Source organism: Merops nubicus, unplaced genomic scaffold (genome assembly GCF_000691845.1).
Source record: "Merops nubicus isolate BGI_N331 unplaced genomic scaffold, ASM69184v1 scaffold11571, whole genome shotgun sequence".
In the NCBI taxonomy this organism is placed as follows: Eukaryota; Metazoa; Chordata; class Aves; order Coraciiformes; family Meropidae; genus Merops; species Merops nubicus.
Genome location: NW_008590290.1, coordinates 1 through 19,648, shown reverse-complemented (window position 1 = coordinate 19,648; position 19,648 = coordinate 1). Strand labels below are relative to the sequence as shown.

At 38.9% G+C, this 19,648-nt stretch overlaps 1 protein-coding gene across 1 annotated transcript in view; it reads left to right on the top strand.

Moving 5' to 3' along the window:
* LOC103782134 (septin-2) overlaps positions 1-16,718 on the top strand; it is a 30,272-nt gene extending 13,554 nt beyond the window's left edge. The window contains exons 9-13 of the mRNA XM_008949882.1: positions 786-931; positions 1,951-2,034; positions 3,017-3,074; positions 10,225-10,318; positions 16,310-16,718. Of these exons, the coding sequence (XP_008948130.1) occupies positions 786-931; positions 1,951-2,034; positions 3,017-3,074; positions 10,225-10,293 (357 nt within the window). The 3' untranslated portion in view covers positions 10,294-10,318; positions 16,310-16,718. The remainder of the gene's footprint in view (positions 1-785; positions 932-1,950; positions 2,035-3,016; positions 3,075-10,224; positions 10,319-16,309) is intronic.
* Positions 16,719-19,648: the final 2,930 nt, after the last annotated feature.

Here is a 19,648-nt window from a genome sequence, read left to right as displayed (position 1 = left end):
GTTTTGCTGCAGTACTTCTTCAAGCCTACACTATACTTGAAGATACTTTATTCCTTTATAATGTGTTGAAAATTCAAGTTTTCTTTGGATGATGATGCTGAATTATAATCCATTCTATTCCAATCTCTGCTTCATCAAAATTCCCAATAGAGTGTTTAGTGTCTTTCTTCTCTCTTTTAAATATAAGCAGCTCTTCACCAAGAACTGATTTGCAGGTTTTGTGACTCAAACCTTTAACAGGCAAGCAAAAAGAACGTGTGTGCTATGGTTACTATACAAATTAATAACTTTCTTCTTGTTTGAGCAGATAATAAAGGTTTTACTGAAGTAATTTCCTTTTTGTGCTGTGATACTTGCAAAGGTGCTTGAAGAATGTATCCAAAATTCTCTCTTGCTACTTTAATCTGTATCTGAAATATGTTTCTGTTGGCTGTTTTCCATGCATGATGTTATGTCGGATGACAGATTACGCCCAAACTGTACTTCAACAACAGTCAAGTGTTCCTAAAGCAAAGCGTCATTTCCTTTTGTGCCCCTGTTAAGACAAACTGATCCTAACAAAACCACAGGTGCTAATAATGACAGGCTGTATTGCCTGGAATAGGATTTGTTTGGTCTCTGATGTATTTTCTGGATTTTAATAGAGTGCATTTGCCACCATTTCTCTTCCTCCTCTCTTGCCTGTTATTTAAAAGGCTTTGTGATTTCTTTAAAAGGAAAACAAAACACAAAAAAGTAATTAGTCAAAAATCAAAACACGGACTTGTTTTTTGTCTCTCAACTAGGCTAGCATTCCCTTTGCTGTTATTGGATCCAACCAACTTATTGAGGTGAAAGGGAAAAAAATCCGAGGCCGTCTGTATCCCTGGGGAGTTGTTGAAGTTGAAAATCCAGAGCACAACGATTTCCTTAAGCTGCGCACGATGCTGGTGTGAGTCATGGGGAAGTTATCCCGGCTCGTGTGGTGACGTAGCTGTTACGTGACCAGAGAGTTTTAAGAAAGTGAATTCCTTAATGCAAAACCAGCTCTGGTGGCAGTGTGGAGCGACTTTTTAGCCCCCTGAAGCTTGTTTTGCTGCTGTAGCACTCTGATTTCTTGACTTTTTTTAAATATTTTACATTGCCAGGTGTATATGACAAGATTTTTATGCATTATGTGAACGGTTTTGATGGCTTTACATATGACTTGAAGTTTTCTTACAGTGCAGTGGGTGGGGCAGAGAGACATATTGCTCAGCATCATTGATTAAACTGAAGAGTATTCTAAAGTCAAAGCTTGGTTTTCTTGACAGCATAGGAAATGCTATGATATGATATTGTGCCCCTTTATGATTTTAGTTGATAAGGATATTATGCTTGTGCAGGTAGTTTTAAGTAATTATTTTTTTAAATTATGTTTCTCTATTGTTGGAATTTGAATTCTGTTGGATGGTTCTGATTTCAGTCTCTATTGGGCAGGGATTGCCCTCTGCTGGTCATTGTTAGGCAAAAAAAAACCCGAGAATAAATGGCTGCTACCACTTTCCAGTTGTCACTCTCAGCTCTTATATGAGTCAAGGAGCTCCACCTAGTTCTCAGTTACAAATTATAATTAACACCTAAGAGTCAAAAAATACTGGAAGAATTAAAATATCTTTCTGAATAACTGTTTTCACAAGGTTCTTAATGCTGCAAAGACTGCTATAAACAACTTTTATAAAGTAATTAATGAACAAGAGCAGGACAGCATACTTTGGGTCTTTAAAGCATGTTGGTGGGAAGGTACTTAAGTATGAATTAAAGACCAATAAGCCTGAAAGCAGTGTTCTGGATAGCTTTATGGCAGGCTGAGTCTGTAAGGATTATTTTTCCAGTAAATAACTCCTTTAAATAAAAATAGAAGATAAAGCAATGTTTTTCTTCCCTTTGACAAGAAGAACAAAGTGTTCAGTAGCCCTTTGTCTGTTCTAGAACACACATGCAGGACCTGCAGGAGGTGACCCAAGACTTGCACTACGAGAACTTCCGTTCAGAGAGGCTAAAACGCACTGGCAAGTAAGTATGCGTGAGCCTTTGGGTTCTGCTGCTTGTGAGTCTCTTTCCACTGTGACACTGATCTTGCTCTTCCTCCTAACAAATCTCACATGTAACTAATTATTTCTCATGCTGTTTCAGTCTATGGAGTTACTGAAATCTGATTTACAGACTCCTGAAGAGGTGTAATAACTAGCATAGTGCTGTGTTTACAAACAGCTGCTCTTGGTTTTGAATCCATTCCTTTTTCTCTGTGCTTTAGTTAGAATGTGCATAAACAAGTAGTGGGCTGCAAGTAAGAGATTTTTATTTAATCATGTCTACCTGGAAAAAATAATCTCTAGTGGGGGCAGTTAAGTAGGTTCCAGTTTATCTGATGAGGTAGGATGTTGCTTCTCCAGTTATTGCAGGACTGCCGTGGCGGCTGTTCTCTTGTTCCTTCATATAGAGCTAGAGAGAGAAGTTTAGACCAATCAATCTTTTTTTTCTGGTAATATGTGTGTTTCTCTGTAGTATTGTTTGTTTTTCTTTAATTCGTAAGGTTTCTGACCTTGGCAACTTAATGCAAAAAATCTGCATCTACCTGTGCTGCAACTTTTTTGATAGCACTTTATTCTTATCCCCACTTTACTTGTTCTTTTAAGTATTCAGCCAAGTATTTTGATCTTGAAGAAGAAAGGAAATAGCCTACACAGCTTTTTAATGGTTGACTTTTGTGCCATGTATAGATAGTGGAGGGAATTCCTTGAATAGAATAGATGGCAAAAAATTCCATAGCAGTGAAGAGACTGAATTTTAAGATAAGGAGAGTGAATAACAGGAGTCTATGAAGTAAAGATAGCATTTTACAAATGGGAAGCATAGTTTAAGAATATCTGAACTTCCTTTGTGCAGAAGTATATAGACTTTTTTGTTGTTATATTAGCTGAACTACAAGCCTTAAATCTGTTCTTGGAGACTTGTCCCTTCTGTATCTTATACAATCAATGTGTTTCCTCAATAGGCCTGTTGAAGAAGAAGTGGTAGACAAGGATAGAATCCTTCAGCAGAAAGAAGCTGAGGTAAGAGGGAACTTCTAAAATTGTTTTTCTTTAGTATAACATGCCATGTTCCAATTCCAGTATTCCTTGTCAGCTGCTGCCTGCAGAATGTAAGATTGGAGTTGTGAAAAATGACAGACCTAATCTGAACATACAAGTTGACCATACAAAGTGTTGTTTTTTTTTATAGTCACTTGCATACTATGGATGGTAGGTAGTGTGTAGACTCTTGGCTGTAGGCAGGGTATTTATCACTATCTTATCATAAGGATAGTTGCTGGTTTATAGGTATTGAAATCAACTTATGTTTGTAAGCTATATATGCTGCTTTAAACTTGGTATGCTGGAGTAGTAGACTGATTGTCTAATGTCATTTCAGACCTGCATGGCTTACAACAAGCATGTTACCAGCAAATTCTTATGTCTTGTGGCTATGGAGTACAAAAAGGTTGTTAAGTGTTAAAAATCCCATAATATGATTAATGTGCATGGTTTTGCATCTTAATCTTGACTTGCAGCAAAATTCATATTTCTGTTGTACTAGTCAACTTATGGATTTGATGTTTTCAATCTCTGATTTCTTACTCTGGTTTCAAGTTGTTAAAATACAAGGCCCAGTAATATTTTGATGCTTAAGTTCTAAAGATTCAGAGATTTAATTTTCTTTAGCCTAGTATTTAAATTCACAGAGAACCTTGCCAGTGCTTATGACTGTTTACACTGTGAAAACTTAAGACTTACTGCCAATTGGAAGGTAGTGTTTTTTCTGTTTATCCCTCTTCTATCCAATTCAGCTTGGCTCCAGTCCATAAATGTAGGAAGGCATGATTTAAAAGGTCAGTGCAGTGCATATATGCACTGATTTGGAGTAAGAAATAAAAAAACTACATGCACTTTTGTGTGTTTGAGGTGAAGTCAGACTCCCGTACATGGAAATTTTTGGAATATAGTTGCTTCAGTCTGTGCATTTCCTTTACAGCATCCATATTTAAAAATAGCTAACCCTGGCATGTTGACATAAATAGCAAAAAATTTTCCTAAAAGGAAATGCAGAAGCAGCAAATTATCACCATAGCTAGTAGTTAATAATACGAACTGCTGGAGATTAAATAAGCTGCATCCTTATTGCTATATAACTTGATTTCAGCAACATAAGCACATTTGATGGGCATGTACTTACGAGAGTGGAACTTCTGCAAGTACTTTTTACACAGATTAGCTGATTTACTGATGTGTGTGTGAAGCAAGAGCAGACCATCAGCTGATAGCCAGGGATACTAGGTGCTTTGAAAATGTCAAGAGCATTGTTTGGAAATGTTTTGTGGTTTGTTGTTTTTTTTCCTTCTTAATGCTTCCAAGATTTAGGCAGTAGACTTAGAGAATTTGTCATTACTGTTTGTCCTGTTTTTTGAACTATATAAATTGTACATGTCTAGTAGTGAAGTAGAAATGTGTGTACGCTCGTAGAACTATTTATCTTAAGGCTTATGTCTGAAAAAATTCTTTTATAATCATTTCCCCTGGAAACTATTGATATGGCAAGCACATTACTGTATACCACTCTTGTGTGAATGTATTTATAGTATTTTATATTTATGTATGCAATGTGTGTTTTTTTTTTTTTTATATATATAATATAGCTAAAGGGACAAAGTCTTTAATTTCTTGGAGTGCAGTCTCTGAAAGTTTCCTCTGGGAGTAATCATCTCTGAAAAACTGCTGCTGAAGTTACAGAGGGTTAGGTTAGAACTTGGAAAAAAAACAAATAGATTTTTAACTTCTGCATTCTATTGTCCCAAAGAGATCAAGAAGCTTTGCTGAACCTTCTGTAGATAAGCCAGTATGAAATCCCTTCATCTCCGTATCATCCCTGAGGTTCAGACTGGGAAAAGTCTGGGGAGGAAAGAGGCACAGAGGAAATGGGCTTGCATTCCATGGCCTTTGCAGAGAAAACAAATATTCATTTCCCCTCCTATTTTGCATTCCCATCAGTAACGGTGCTTGAACTCCTATTTACAGTTTTGTGAGGTTTATGTAACCTTGGAAGGAATGAATGCTTGGGCTGGTGCCAGGACCATCTTTATGAAGGCATCACTTTTGCTAAATGATCGTTTATTATGCCAAAGTGCAGCAGTTTGGAATTGCTAATCTGTCACTTTGGATTTATTGCTCAGTCTGGCTGTGCTGTTTGCTCATTTGCAAGTGATGACCTCTTTTTCTGAGCTGGGAAGTGAAAATTAGGTAAAGGTGTTCATGTTTCTTACTGTAAATATGGTGCAGTTCAGATTATTTTGATGTTGTGGGCACAGACATAAAGCTCGTAGTGTTGCGTCATATTCTTCCTACTCTGAAAGTATCTCATAATAAAAACCTTTCAACATTTTGAGAGGCAATACTTCCAGAAAAATGTTAAGCCATGATTACATGAAACAGCAAGGAACAAACTTCCTCTGATTTTTCTAGTGAGCTACCCTGAGGCTTTGGGCAAATCCCTTCGTTCCACTGGCTATAGTGGAGTCGGGCAACAGTAAGATGAATATAGTAGAATTAATCTTAATGTTGGTTTCTCTCTGTCCTTCAGCTTTCTGAATGTGTTTAACCCTTTACTGGTTGAGATGAAGAATAGGCTGCCAGGACGGGGTCTAGCAGCAGCCCTGTGGGTAGGAGAGGGTGTGGTAAATCCTTACAGGGTGTGCAGGTAACTGCCTGGTACTGCAGGTGTTTCTGTCTTCTTGAAAGATAAGGTGAAAACTATGTGGAGATACAATGTCACTGCTACTGAAGGCCTGTAGACCCAGGGGAATAAAACCAGCTCTAAGGTTTAATTTGTGTGGTGGAGTGCTATTCCCTAGTGCAGGGGAAGGAGACATCTTTTTGTGCAGAGGCCTTCAGCCTTTTTTGTGGAGGGATGTAGTCTCAGTCCTGGGAGAACATCATGAGAATAAAACCTTTAGTAAGCAATTAGCAATGGGAATCTCTTAGGAGACAGAATGAAGAACAACTTTTTCTGCATAGTTGTGGGGGTTTTTTTGTCCTTTTGAATTGTTCTTTGAGGGAACAGTTGCTGCCCATATAGTGTGATGGCTGTGGCCATAGTGGCTTCTGCTGTTTATAATGTCAATGTGCTATGTGAAAGACATTTATCTTGGTAGCCCATTTCCAAATATAGTAACTTTGTCAGGAGTATTTTCCCTGTCTTCAGTTAACAAGATCAGTTGTATTCTTAGGCATTGGAAGTATATTTAACCAACAGCAACTGTCATGGGAACATCCTGGTGTGCTAGAAAATCCACTGTCTGCAGTTTTCCATCTTGCCCTGTTCTTGCAGCCCCTTTCCTTTTGAACTTTATGATGTAAAGGCATAGGCAGAAATAATCATACTTTGTGTAGAGAGGGAGAAGCGAGTCAGTGGGAAGTAGCTATTGTTTGTTTTCTGACATTTTCTGTGGAATCTGTAGGATTGTCACTGAAAAGCCACTCACCTTGTTCAGACAGGAGTAGTGCTTGTTGGATGATATTCTGGGCAAAACATAATGTGGATGAAATCTTGTAGGTAAAGCAAAGTTGTCTACCTGTGGTTTCTGTTGCTGGTGTGGAAGCCATTAGGGAGCTGTATGGTTCACTTTGACCTCTGTAACCTGAACTCATTTAAAATGTTTGTTTCCTTTCTGCATTGCTGCAGTAGTTACATGATAGTTTGATATAAATTTTAGTCCTGACTTGGTAGCTAAACTAAGTGGAGTTTATACCAAGGTGAAGTTTACTGTTTCAATTTTTGTTATCTGGGAATTCACAGGAATTAACAGATTTCCAAACATTGTTTTCTAGCTTCTTTTTCATCCTGTGCATTGACCCTATACTATCATGTTGTAGTGGCCTTTCTTTAGGGATGAGGGCATGTTCTCTGCAGGACATATTAATGCTGCTCTTACAAGTGAGAGGGTTTACTGCTGAGGAAGATCAAAGCCATGGTGTGCCCTTGACATTCGTGGTCCCCAGCAGCAAAGGGACCACGGATGTTGCTATGACATCAGTTTCAGTCGTTTGTGTGATCTCTTATGTTCACCTTTATTAAGCAGAGATTATTTCTTTCTATGCAGTAGGTCTAATAAGGCAAAGGCATGAGTTGTTTTTAGCTTGTATTGTAATGTGTAGGAGTGTTTCTTATGTCCTGTCCTCTACTTTAGAGGGATTGTTGAAGAGACAGACACAGATTACCATTCTGAGTATGATACAGCGTGATTCTTTTTTTGTTTGTCTAAATTTTACACTTGAGCTGACAGGATTCTTATTGTGCAAATTATTTTCTCTCCAAGATAAGTGTGTTCTCTTGAAGTTCAGTTATTACCTTTAACTTTAGCTCTGTAGTTATGCAGCCAGGCTTTAGTGTGTGGTATCATTACTCATAAGCTGTCTGCTAAGAATACTGTTATGAAACTGATAATTGTGAGTTTGCTTAGAGCTCTTGAGAAGCCACAGTTCTACAGCAGAAAGCAACCATTCTGGACTGTTTGCATATCAAGTGCTCAACAACAAAAAAAAAACCCCTAAGTGCTGTTGCAGCCCAGGATGTGGTGAAAAAGACAGGTGAGCTTAAGTACCTTTTTATTTCCAATTTTCCTTATGAAAAAGAAACTTCAGTGACAACTTACCTACTAATGGCCACAGGAGACAACAATGTGCCTAGTTTGGTGTGTTTTGTGGGTTGAATTTTTTTTTTTTTTTTTTAACTGAAATAAGCTCAACTAGCTTTAGATATTTGCCACTATTTAGCCAATGACCTTGACAAGCTTGAGAGGTGGGCCCATGTCAACCTCAAAGTTTAACAAGGCCAAGTGGAAAGGTCCTGCACATGGATCAGGGCAATCCCCAGTATCAATACAGGCTGGGAGGTGAGCGGATTGAGAGCAGCCCTGAGAAGGACTTGGGGTTGTTGGTTGATGAGAAGCTCAACATGAGCAATTTGTGCATGCAGCCCCAAAGCCAACCATATACTGGGCCACATCAAAAACAGCATGGCCGGCAGGTCGAGGGAGGGTTTTCTCCCCCTCTATTCTCATGAGGCCACACCTGGAGTACTGTGTCCAGCCCTGGGGCCCCCCACCATAAGAAAGACATAGACCTGTTGGAGTGAGTCCAGACAAGGACCGTGGAGATATTGGGGGTTTTGAGCACCAGAAGAGGAGGCTCTGAGAAGACATTATAGCAGCCTCCCAGTACCCAAACAGAGCCTGGAGAAAAGCTGGGGAAGGACTTTTTACGAGGGAATGTAGTGATGGTACAAAGCAATAATGGCTTTCAACTGAAAGCAGATAGATTGAGATTAGATGTAATGAAGAAGCTCTTCACTGTGAGGGTAGCAAGACACTGAAACAGGTTGCCCAGAAAGGATGTGGATTGCCTAGCCCTGGAAGTGTTCAAGGCCAGGTTGGATGGAGCTTTGAGCAGCCTGGTCTAGTGGAAGGTGTCCCTACCCATGGCAGGAGGGTTGGAACGAGAAGATCTTTAAGGTCCTTTCCAACCCAAACCATTCTATGATAATGAATGAGACTGTTACTCCACCAGTGGATCTCAAAAACACCACATGGAAACGGAAAAGGAAAATCTTCTTGCAATCTTAATGTTAGAGTAGATCTTCTGGTGCTTTTGTCCTACCTTACATTTGAGTCATTTGCAGTATCTGATTTGTTTCATGGTGTGGGCATATTTTTGTCAATTAAGGCTAAGAAAATACAAGACTCAACACTATATTTAAGTCTTAAAATATAATGTTGGCTATTAGGAGAATGCTGCGTTTGAGCAATCACCATAATACATGTGCAGCAGTATCTTCCCCCGTGATTGCTGAATGGTTTCTATTTTGAGAATGTTTCATGGCTCAGCTTGGAGTGCTCTTGGGAAAGCTCAAACAGGCGAGCTTCTCAAAAGCTGGTTTTATTCCGACGGTAAATCTGCACAGAGGCAGTTCAAAAGACCAGGTGGCTTACATTTTTACGAGTTGATCTTTGACACTTTTCTCTGTTCTTGGACCATGGAAGCAATGCAACTCTCATTTCTAAGTCTTTCTGCTTTTTTTTTTTTTTTCTTTCTTCCTTCCTGCAGCACTATGCCATCTTTTTGATCAGAAACTTTTTGTTTGAAGTGTTTGGCAGGAAGATGTGGATGGGTATATAATAATCATTTCACATTTTAGCTGTATCTCACACTGTTCCTGTGCAAAATCTCCTTTTGTCAGAGTGTATCTATGCTGCAGTCACAGGAACATGAATTAGGTTCTGCTGAGGCCTGTGGTGCTGCAGCAGGATGAGTGTCAGTACACAAGCCAGCTAGTTTTAGGTAAGCTCTCTTAACTCTGGCTCTGCTGTGAGCTCTGTGCTTCATTTTTTTACTCTTTCCCAAATCTGTGTCTGAGCCAGGCAACAAAAAGCGATATAGGCATCTGCAGTTAATCTTTTCACTGTTCTGTAATGCTTCTTTCAGCTTTAAAAAAAACAAACAGAAAACCAAAACAAAAACCCAACTGACCAAAACCACACAAAAAAAACCCAAACCAAACTGCTCAACACTACATACGTGTCATCAAGCACTTATCACAGATTCTTTGGTATTCAATCTGATGGAGAAACTAATATCACAACAGTTTAATATGTTTAGTCTGTATTTCCAATTTTTGTGAACATCTATTGTGCTTTTGAAGTGGTTTTTAAATTCTGTCGCCATGCTGTTCAGGTAACTGCAAATTGTTAGCACCAGTATCTGGTTAGCCAGATGATGAGTGTCCATACATGACGTTACATGTTGAGCACTTGTGTCAGAACAAGGCTGCTTCAGCTCACTCAAGCAGTGTATCTCTGCACACACATAAAAGGCATGTTTTATTTATTGTAGATTAAATGTTTATTCACAGGTCTGCAAGCTTCAAACGAGTTGGATTTTATTGCTTAATTTTCACTCTAAGTATTTTTACAGATCTTTTGTGAAAGGTAGAGGTAATGCATTAAAGAATTTGAGCAGGGAAAAACAAAGTATTCAATGAATTAATTTTAATGTTTCTAGTTTGTTGAAAAGCAAATCAGATCTGTGTCCTACCATGGAAGAAAAAGATTTAAAGTTTCCTGAATTTTGGATTCCTCATGAAATTCTTTTAAGTGTGGATGTTTTCCTCTTACAGCTGCGCCGCATGCAGGAGATGATTGCACAGATGCAAGCCCAAATGAGGATGAAGCCTGGTGATGATTAAGATGCTTAACTTCTGGATGCATCAGGTATGACTTTTCTGACTTGTTTACTTGATTATTGTTAATTTTTCACATTGGACTTGCTTTTACATTACTTACAGAAAAAATGAAGTGTTCTGGGAAGACAAAAAAAATCTATGCAGATGTTACCTTTCCAGCTGTTTTTAAGACCTGTAAATGCTTCCCTGCAGTGCCTTATTTTTGGATCATCCAGCTTTGTTTCTGTTAGCAAAAGCTGCTCAGAAAATTAATTTGACTATATAAATAGAAAGTTAGTGTTTTAAGGTATGTGGGCTGCAGACTTTATAGCAGTTTTCTCAAAGAAACAAACAAAATTTTAGATGAACTGGTTACTTGTATTGAATGCAAACTCTCTTGATGTCAGATATTATATATTAGGTGGGATCAGAATGAGTGAAGAAAAAAAAATCTTGTATCAAATATTCATGCTTTGTTCAAAATGTGGCTCTTCTGGCATAAGATTTCTTTTAAATGCAAGAATAAAAAATAGAAGGGTATGAGAAGACTTGTTGCTTAATACTTCAGTTTAATACTCTAGTTGTGATTACTGGTCTTCTGGAATGTAAAGCTTGAATAAAATGGATTATATTATCCCTTATGACCTTGTGGCAGCTGCCAACATTCCAAGCCTAAAATAAGGAGATTTTTTTGTTGCCTTTATTTGAACCTTCAGCCTTCCTGTTTATATTTTAAAAAGAAAAAAAAAAAGCTTCCTAAGGAATAAACTTATTCACTGGATTCCTGCTTAACCAGATGTCAATGGTTTTATTGGTATGTGCACTGATCTTTGAGTGAAGTAGTTAAGGGGGAAAAAGTAATTCAGACTCAGGTTTCTTACCATCGCAATTCCACATCCTGCAGATAGAGGAGTCTTCACATTATGTACTCAGTTTCCATACTGAGATATATTTTCCCAGAGCTGGAAATGTAAACGCTGAGGGTAATTTTGTGGCTGATCATGCAGTGTATGTGATAGCAGCATCTGACAAAAAGCTTTCACTTCCTCAGACAGGAGCTGGGAATTATGCAGCCTGTTAAATATTTCAGTCTGAACTGGAGGTCCCAATTTTTCATGGTGACTTTATCATGTGGCCAATCTCTCACTGCTTATGAAAATGGCTGATGCAGAAAACCTTACGTAGTGTAAACTATTACTGTTTTTTGGAAAGGAGCTCAATTCTTTCTGCATCGAACAACTTACCTTTAACCACGTAGCATCCTTTAAACAGATACTCTGCAAGAACAAAAACCAACCTAAACCTAACAGGTTTGTCCATAGTTGTTGCTCGCAGAGCACAGGATGGCAAATGATGCAAATAAATTCAGAGCTCTCTCTTCCTAGGTACTGGATTTGCTGTGAGATCAGTATCTGAGGGCTAATCGGATGCAGTATTCCCGCTAATGGTTAGCCAGTAATGGCACCAGAATTCGCTGTGTTGCTCAGCTTCTGGCAACACTGGATGTGGTATTTATAAGAACAAACTGGAGCATGGTTTGTCCCAGGCTGAATTTGAAGCCATGGCTACATAAGTAAACAGAGTTATGAGCATGTTCATGTGTGTCCAAGTGAAATAATATTTTGTATGTAGATGCTTTACATTGCTGTTCTGGCATACATCTTGGACCACTAAATGTGTTAAGCAGGAGAGCTTCGCAGGTTTAGCTAAGCGTCCGTGTGGTCTTGTTGTGATTTAGTTTGAACTAAATCTTAAAAGTTAGTTGGTCTGAAATACTCAATGTGAACAAATCTGAGAAGCATTTGAATGAGATCTTCATATGTGGAGGTCCTGCTGTTTCTTTGAAATCTGCCAAACCACATTTCTGTAGCTGCTATGGAAATCATATTGTTTGACAGATTGCTTCCAGGAAAGAATTTTAAAATTCTTTTTTGTTACCCTTGAGATATTGATTGATAAGACTTTTAGTCTAACTTGTTGGCTAATATGCACAATCAGAACTTCAGCTGCTATCCTGCTAAACCAGAGTGTTGCTCTATGATTCTGGTGGCATGTTGAAGTGAGTCTTCACCTAGAACTTTGCCTTAGGGAAGTTTCTCTCATGCATGTTAACTGACTTTGCAGGTTAGGGGAGGAATAATAACTTCAACCTCCAGCATTCCTATCAGATTTATTTGCTGTATTTTATTCAACTCACTATTTCTAGAGAAACCAGGAAACTTGTAACTAACGCAGTAGTTAACAGACCTGAGCTGCCAACAAATTTAGATATCCTTGAAATCTATCCTTTTGTTCTATCATAGCTTATTTTAAGCATCTCTCAGGTTCTAGTTTTACAAGAACTACAAAGGATCTGCAACTGAAAACAGTCTCTCCTCCAATAACATTTTTGCACCTTTATTCCTCTTTGTGCTGAGAAAAATATGTAATTTTATAGAGAATTTGTTAAATATTTTTAATATTTTTATTTTGAATAAATATGTATTTATTGATTTTCCAAAGTCCCTTAAAAATATTTTCCCCTTTATAAAGGTGTTTTCAGATATTTTTGGGGAAAATGGAAGTATGGTGTAAATATCTTCCCAGGTAAGAGCTAGGGAGTAAATAGTAGGATAATGAAGTGTGGTAATATCTAGCTATGTGAAATACCCACTTCTGGTTTCAGACGTATTTTGAGGTAGGGAGAAGATTGCTGAATGCTTTGGGATTTTCTGGGCAGAGTTACGGCATTGCGTAATGATTAAGAACTGCTAAACTCAGATCCTTGCCAAGAAGACTGATGAGTCTGTATTATCCTAAAGTGCTACACAGCTGGGCTGGCTGGAAGGTCTGCTCTGCCTGATCCCTTTCAAACAGGGCCACCTCTCAAGGTTTTATGGAAAGAGCAACAGGAGAATTTACTTGAAGTAGTTTCCTTTACTTTCAAGGCTATAGTAAGAGAAGCCTAAGGGGACTGACAAAGGCAAAGGTGTACTTGGGGGGAATATGGTCAAAGTTTCTACAGAGAATGTGCAAGTTTCTTGCTGTGGAGAAGTAGAAACCTGAAGGGGAATGAAGAAGAGCACTGGTGGAGACTGGGTTAGAGGTAGGAAAGGAAGGTGATTTTTGGAAACAATAGTGACCAGTGTGCCAACTGCAGTTTTTGACAAAAGCCTGTGAGTACAGACTTGCTTACAAGATGGTGTTAAGAGCTTTTGAGAGCAGCTCTAACAAAAGTTGTTTGACCTATGCTTTTGTCCTTTCATCTAAACATTTCATAGCTTCTGTGTACAAGCAGTGCATGTGGAGCTGTTTGTAGCAGTTAGGCACTAGAATACTCTTGGAATAAGCAGAAACAATTTTTTTTTTTTCACTCTAACTTTTCATAGACTTTTACAAGTCTATGTGAAGCATGGTACAGACTTCAAGACAAGCTTGATTTTTCACTTTTTTTGCTTCTAAAATGCAAGATACTGCTGTAAAGTGTAAGAGCTTAAAGCTTCTTATATATGGCAGTTCAAATGAAGGATTGGAGATGGAGAAGTGGAATAAGTAACCAAAAACTGAAACAGATTTAGTTTTACTTACATATTGGATACTGCAATATGAAATGCTTTTGAAACAAGTCTGCAGTAATTCCAATAGCATATTTACTAATTTCTGGACTTGTCCATCTTAGATGAGCAATTATTATGAAAAGCCAGAATTCTTTTTTTTCAAGTGAAATCATTACTGATGGGTGTTTCTGCCCTTTCTTTCTCTGTTTCTGAAAGTGAATCTCTGCAGTATGTTTTCCTTGTCATTCTTACAAATCTGAATTGTCTGCCTCCCACTCAGTTTCAAGATCATATTGGGACAAACCAGTAACAGAAGCCAGCCTATGGAAAACAAATATAGCCAACTGGCAATGTAGTTATGGTTAGGGACATGTGTTCAGAAAAAAAACCACAAGCATCTTGCACTTAAAATATCCGTAGGATGTTGAAATTTCTTTTAGTATAGCTCATGATCTCTACAAGTATTTTAAAGCCTCCTGAGCTCACTGACACTATTCTGATGCTTGATAAGAAAAGCTCTAAAGGCACCAAAGAGCTAGTTCTTCCTACCAATGAATTGACATCATTTAACAGAGCAACACAAAGCATTGTCATAGCAACCAGCCTTCTGAAGTGATGCTGCTGAATGCTGAATTGATCTGATGAAAAATGTTGTTTGAGGAAGTAAAAGTCATGTTGTAGATTTTGGCAGCTGAAATTGAGAGCCTAGAGAATGTGAAGCTTGGGCAAATTAGTAGTATTTGGAACAACTCTCCTGGAACTGTCAATGAATGTTTCTCTGGCTTGAAACTAGACTAGAAGAGCACCATCATTCTCTGGCTCTTTTCAGTCTTCTAACTGGGGAGTTGTTCAGCAAGCCCTGCATCGATGGGCTAGCACAAATTTGCATTTCCCTTAGAGTAGGCTTCTGTGGTAGAAATTGTCATTCCCTCCCGCCCCCCACCCCCTGCTACTGCACAGCTGAAGTGCTGAACTTGTGTGGTTCTGTAGGACCTTGAAGATAATTTGCATGGAAAGATCTTGGCAGGGTCCTCAAGAGCCATCTTGTATGTGGTGCCCCCCTGCCCCTGTGTATAACGTGCAGAGAGCTAGGCAGGCTTCAGATGGGAGTTGTGTTATGGCTTTTAATCCTTGATGTATAGAACTTCCACTTGAGTTTGTTCATATAAAATTATCTTATCTCCCTGGTAGTCCATGCTGCTCTCAGTTGGTGAAACCATCATGTTCCTGGGTTGTAAGCAGAACATAATAAAACTGTGATATTGTACTTGATTTGTGACCTTGGCAGCTCTGCAGCACCTCCATCTCTGTGTTGCTGATGCTGGTAATGTCTGCATAGCTTTGCCTGTGACACAGCTTTCGTGTTTATTGGAGCTCACGGATTTTTTTGTGAGTCTGAAACATCACTTAGTTTCCTCTTGAGGCATCTTCTGTAACAGATTAGACCTAGGCAGGTAATGGCAGAAATTCAGTTTCTCTTTCATACTCTAAGCAGCAGTACAGCACAATAGGTTGATTTTGACTTGGAGGACTTGATTTGGTCAGCAGTGTGTGGGCTCTGGCTGTGAAGCCTTAAAGCTGGCTAGCTTGTTCTAGTTACGGGCAGTGATGGCCTCCTTCAAATGTTATGTAATTGTGTATTGAACTGAATTCCCACTGCGAGAGTAGCAAAGAGCAACGGGCCCGTTGTCAGCTGTAGTCAGTAAGTGTAGGTGAGTGTTGTGCTGTACTTTGCAAATGAGCTGACACAACAGTGTTTTCTAGGATATTTCTTTTTCCACCCAGGTGAATGTTTTCATTATGCTATTTTTTTCCTGTTGGGAACGAGAGTTTGAGATGTCTCCCGAGTTCCAAATCTGACACAGTTTCTTCAGCAGTGCCCTTTTCAGGGAAAGCTGGAATTCTGCTTTCTTTGTAACAGCCTTTTCAGTCAGCAAGTAGCTGCAGAGACATCCAAAACTGGTAGTTATTTTTGAAATTACAGGCCAGTAACCCTTCTTTCAGCCACGTGAATACTGCTGTATGATTGCTTGAAAAAAATCTGTTTGCTTTCCTGTTTTACCTAGAGCAGTATCATGAGAGTTGTTTGTGCATGACATCAGACTTGCTGCATACTTTTAGCCCTGTTTAGATAAGTGGTTTTCATTTTCCTCACCAGAAGTAATGCTTCATGTAATAGGCTGGCTGAGGTTGGTTTCTTGTGTGTGTTACTGTTGAGATGAGCTGTAACACAGTTCCTGTGTTCTTGCAGATGGAGGGGGGTAGGGGTGCTTAAGGAAGTATAAGACTCAAAATAATTTCTCATTTATATGCTCTTACTAGACTTTTGTGATAAATATTTGGGGCCGAACTGTATCTGGCTCAGCTGATGTGGTTCTGCTGCAGGTTTCTGTGATGCAGTAACTGAAATGCCCTGTTCCCTGCATGACACTGCCCCAAACGCTCTGACAGTGCTGGGAGTTTGTCCTTTCTAACGCTCTTTGTTTTCCCCTTTTTGTTCGCAGCAGCATACAGTTCTCTAAGTGGATGGGTGCTCTGTTTTCTTTGACCAATGGTAACATTCAAATGCAAAGCTGGATGCCACAGATCAAGACCTGCGTTAAAACAAACACAAAGTCTGAAGATCGTGTTGTAAAACGGCTTGGTTTATATATTCAATGTTAATCAAATTATATTGTATCCTTGATTCTTTTGGTAACACTGTCTTCATACTTATATATGTGGGTTTATTATCCTTCCTATACTCTTTTATACCGAAACTGATAGTGCACTGTTTGGACTAATTGTGATGGGTTTATGGAGTTAATTGTGTATCTGGTAGGTTATTCCAAACAGTTTTGTGATTATTACTAAAAGACTTGTGGCCTGTTTACAGTAAACGTACGTGTGTTTGCACAGTATCCTAACTTTCACTTGCCATTTTAAGTTGTGTTTCATATCAGTTTTTCATAATTTTCTTTGCGCTTTGGTTACTTTTGAAGCTTCATCTCTGGTGATTTATAATTGTGTGATGTATGAGAACGTACAAAACACTGATGATTCACCAGTGGTGCAAAAGAAGCTCACTTTTCTAGAAATCATCGTGCCTTAACGTACCGTAAACACTACGCATGCCAACAACCTCTGTGGATGCCTCTGAAGATTTGTCTTCAGGTCTGAGCGTATTGCGAGAATTTGTTACAGGCATTTTTATCTGTCAGCTGAGCAATGGCATGTACTGAACTTTTTATATACCATAACAGTAATTTTCATCAAAGTGTTTTGTAATAAATTGTATGAATGTGGAACATATTGAATTTCAGGGTGGTTTTTGGTTTAGTGGGTTTTTTCTTAATTTTTTTTTATTATTATTATTTTGGCCTTTTTTCAGCTAATCTATGACACGTAATGGCGTCGTGCACAGTGCATGTTCAGAAGAATATCACTTTACCTGTTCTAGAATTTGCCCACATACAAACTGCTTTGATTTAATTTCAAAACAACTTTGAAGTGTTTTAACTGAAAGCTGGGTAGCAAGTCTTGCCATCCACTTTTTTTTCCCCACAGTTCATTAGGTACCTTCTGACATCTTTTAGGTGTGTAAACACCTTGGAGGGTCTGATTGCACACTTTAGTTCATAAATTCATAAATGTTGTTGTTTCCTTTGTCATTACAGAGTGTGTAGCTCTTCTGCATGCTTTTGTAGTCTTGTATGTATTGCATATGTATACATTATTTTGTAAGTATGGAGTTCAGACACTTTGTCCTAAATTGAGGTGTCTTTCAAGTAATGATTAGCCCTAATTTTGCTGTCTAGCAATGAGCATTTAATCAGGATAACAAATGATTTGTATCACAGGGTTGCGTATTTGTCTTGTGTTTGGAGCCAAGTTGTGTAAAATGGGCATGACGTTATCTCATATAATGAAGTTGAAAGAAGAAATGAAGTGGCAGATTTGTGTTCATATAAAGTCTCTTCAGGTTTTATGAAGATTTGAATTGTAATAATGTCTGTCAAGAAGGCCAAGGTGAGAGATTTAATGGCAAACACTTTCTCCTGAATTTCTCATGCCATTAGGTGCACCTTTCTTGTTTTTCTTCCAGAATTTTGCATCCTATTTTGCAACCTCCTTAAAATTATGTCCTGTCCATTTGTGCTTGTGAAAGTCAGGACAGCCACACCCCTCCTGAGAAACCAAGACTTTGGTTATGTACTGGATTAGCTCTCTGAACAAAGGTAACATGAAAGGTGCATCTTTCAAAGCAAACTCTGAAATGGGGAAGCAGGCTTTCAAAATTATCTAGTCTGTAATTGTATTAAAACCAGAGCTTCTTTCCTCCCTTTTATCAAAGCAAGGATTCTGAAGTCACTGCCACAATGTGTGGGATGCCTCAGTGAACAGATTTTCATTAGAGGATACAGATTATTGATTGATAACCTCTGCCCTCTTTGGACTTGTGGATTCTAGATAGAGCACTTTGGCTCAAAACCTGAGACCTGTTTGAGTCACTATCCCTTAAGGGCTTGCAGTACTGCTGATACCAAACCCAAGTGCTTTCCTTTCAATGTAGGCTTAATTTTTATTGCATCTACCACTTCTTTGATGTTATCTGATGTTAATCTTCAGTTGTATTTGAACTTGGCTTTGTTAAAATACTGAACAGCTAATGGGCGAACATATATTTGTTAAGCTGAGTCTTTAGTACTGTGAAAATCTCTGGATCTAGGACACTGGCTGAAGGCTAATTTCTGACCTTTCATGTCTGCTGCTGTTGGTGTTGGCAGTGCCTGGGGCCATGGAAGATGCATCCCTGTCTCTGAATTGCACTTCACCTTCTCTGGGCTGACACTTTCCAGCACTGGGAGAAGTGCCCACATGTAACGATTATAGTGTCTGTTCAGCAGGATCAAGGAGTGCTTGTCTGCGGTCCTTTCAGTCTTCATTAGGTCTAAAGCGCTCTGGCAGACTATAAAACAACTCGTGAAAGGCTGATTGGCTTGTTGGTGCCTTTAATTGTGTTGTGGAGTCTCTAATGGTCTGTGGCTTTCTAGCATTTAAAAACAAGCAAATATGTTGATAATTACCTGATTATTTTTTTTCTGATGCTTTGAATCAATGGCTAAAAGTGAACTCAGGATAAGCTAATGGGGTTTTAAAATGTATATGCTTGGCACTGCCAACCTCTGGTCTTGGAAGTCTCTTGTGCTTTGATATGAGGGATGTTTTGAATGAGAAGGTGGGAGAAAGGGCAAGATAAATGCTGTGATGACTACAAGGTTTTGAAAAGTTAGTACTGTTGTGTCAGTGACGGTTTTGTTCCAAAGCAGAGATGTGTCCTTGCATTTGTGTTGCCATCACCATGCCAAGCTTATCCTGTCCTGTATTCAGAAGAGTTTCAAGCCTGATTATTTACCTGTCCTTGAAATGTGGAAGACATGACCCTGCCTTGCAGCTGTGCAAGTTGGGAAGGATCTGGGTGTCCTGAAGCTTCACATCCCCCTCTCCTTGCTCCTTTACCCTTGAGTTTCCTGTGAGCCTTTGGAGTGTTTAAAATTCGAGTTCTCCTTAGAAAGTTACACCAACAATTTTACCTCAAATAACTTTCCGTATCGCCGCTAAGATGATTTAAAGGGAACAGAACACACATGCAGTATGAATCAGGGCTTCCCACTGTGTTTTGCCATGCCGTATCTGGAACCACATTTCCTATTTATTCCATTCGCGTTTGGTTTTGGTCTGTTGCCTTTATTTATTTTAAGGTTGTAATGTTGTAGTCCTTCTCCTGGGGCCGTGTTTTCCGTAGCGTTCCGGCGCCCCGCGGGGTGCCAGCTCTCGGGACGCCGCCCCCGTACCTGGCGAGC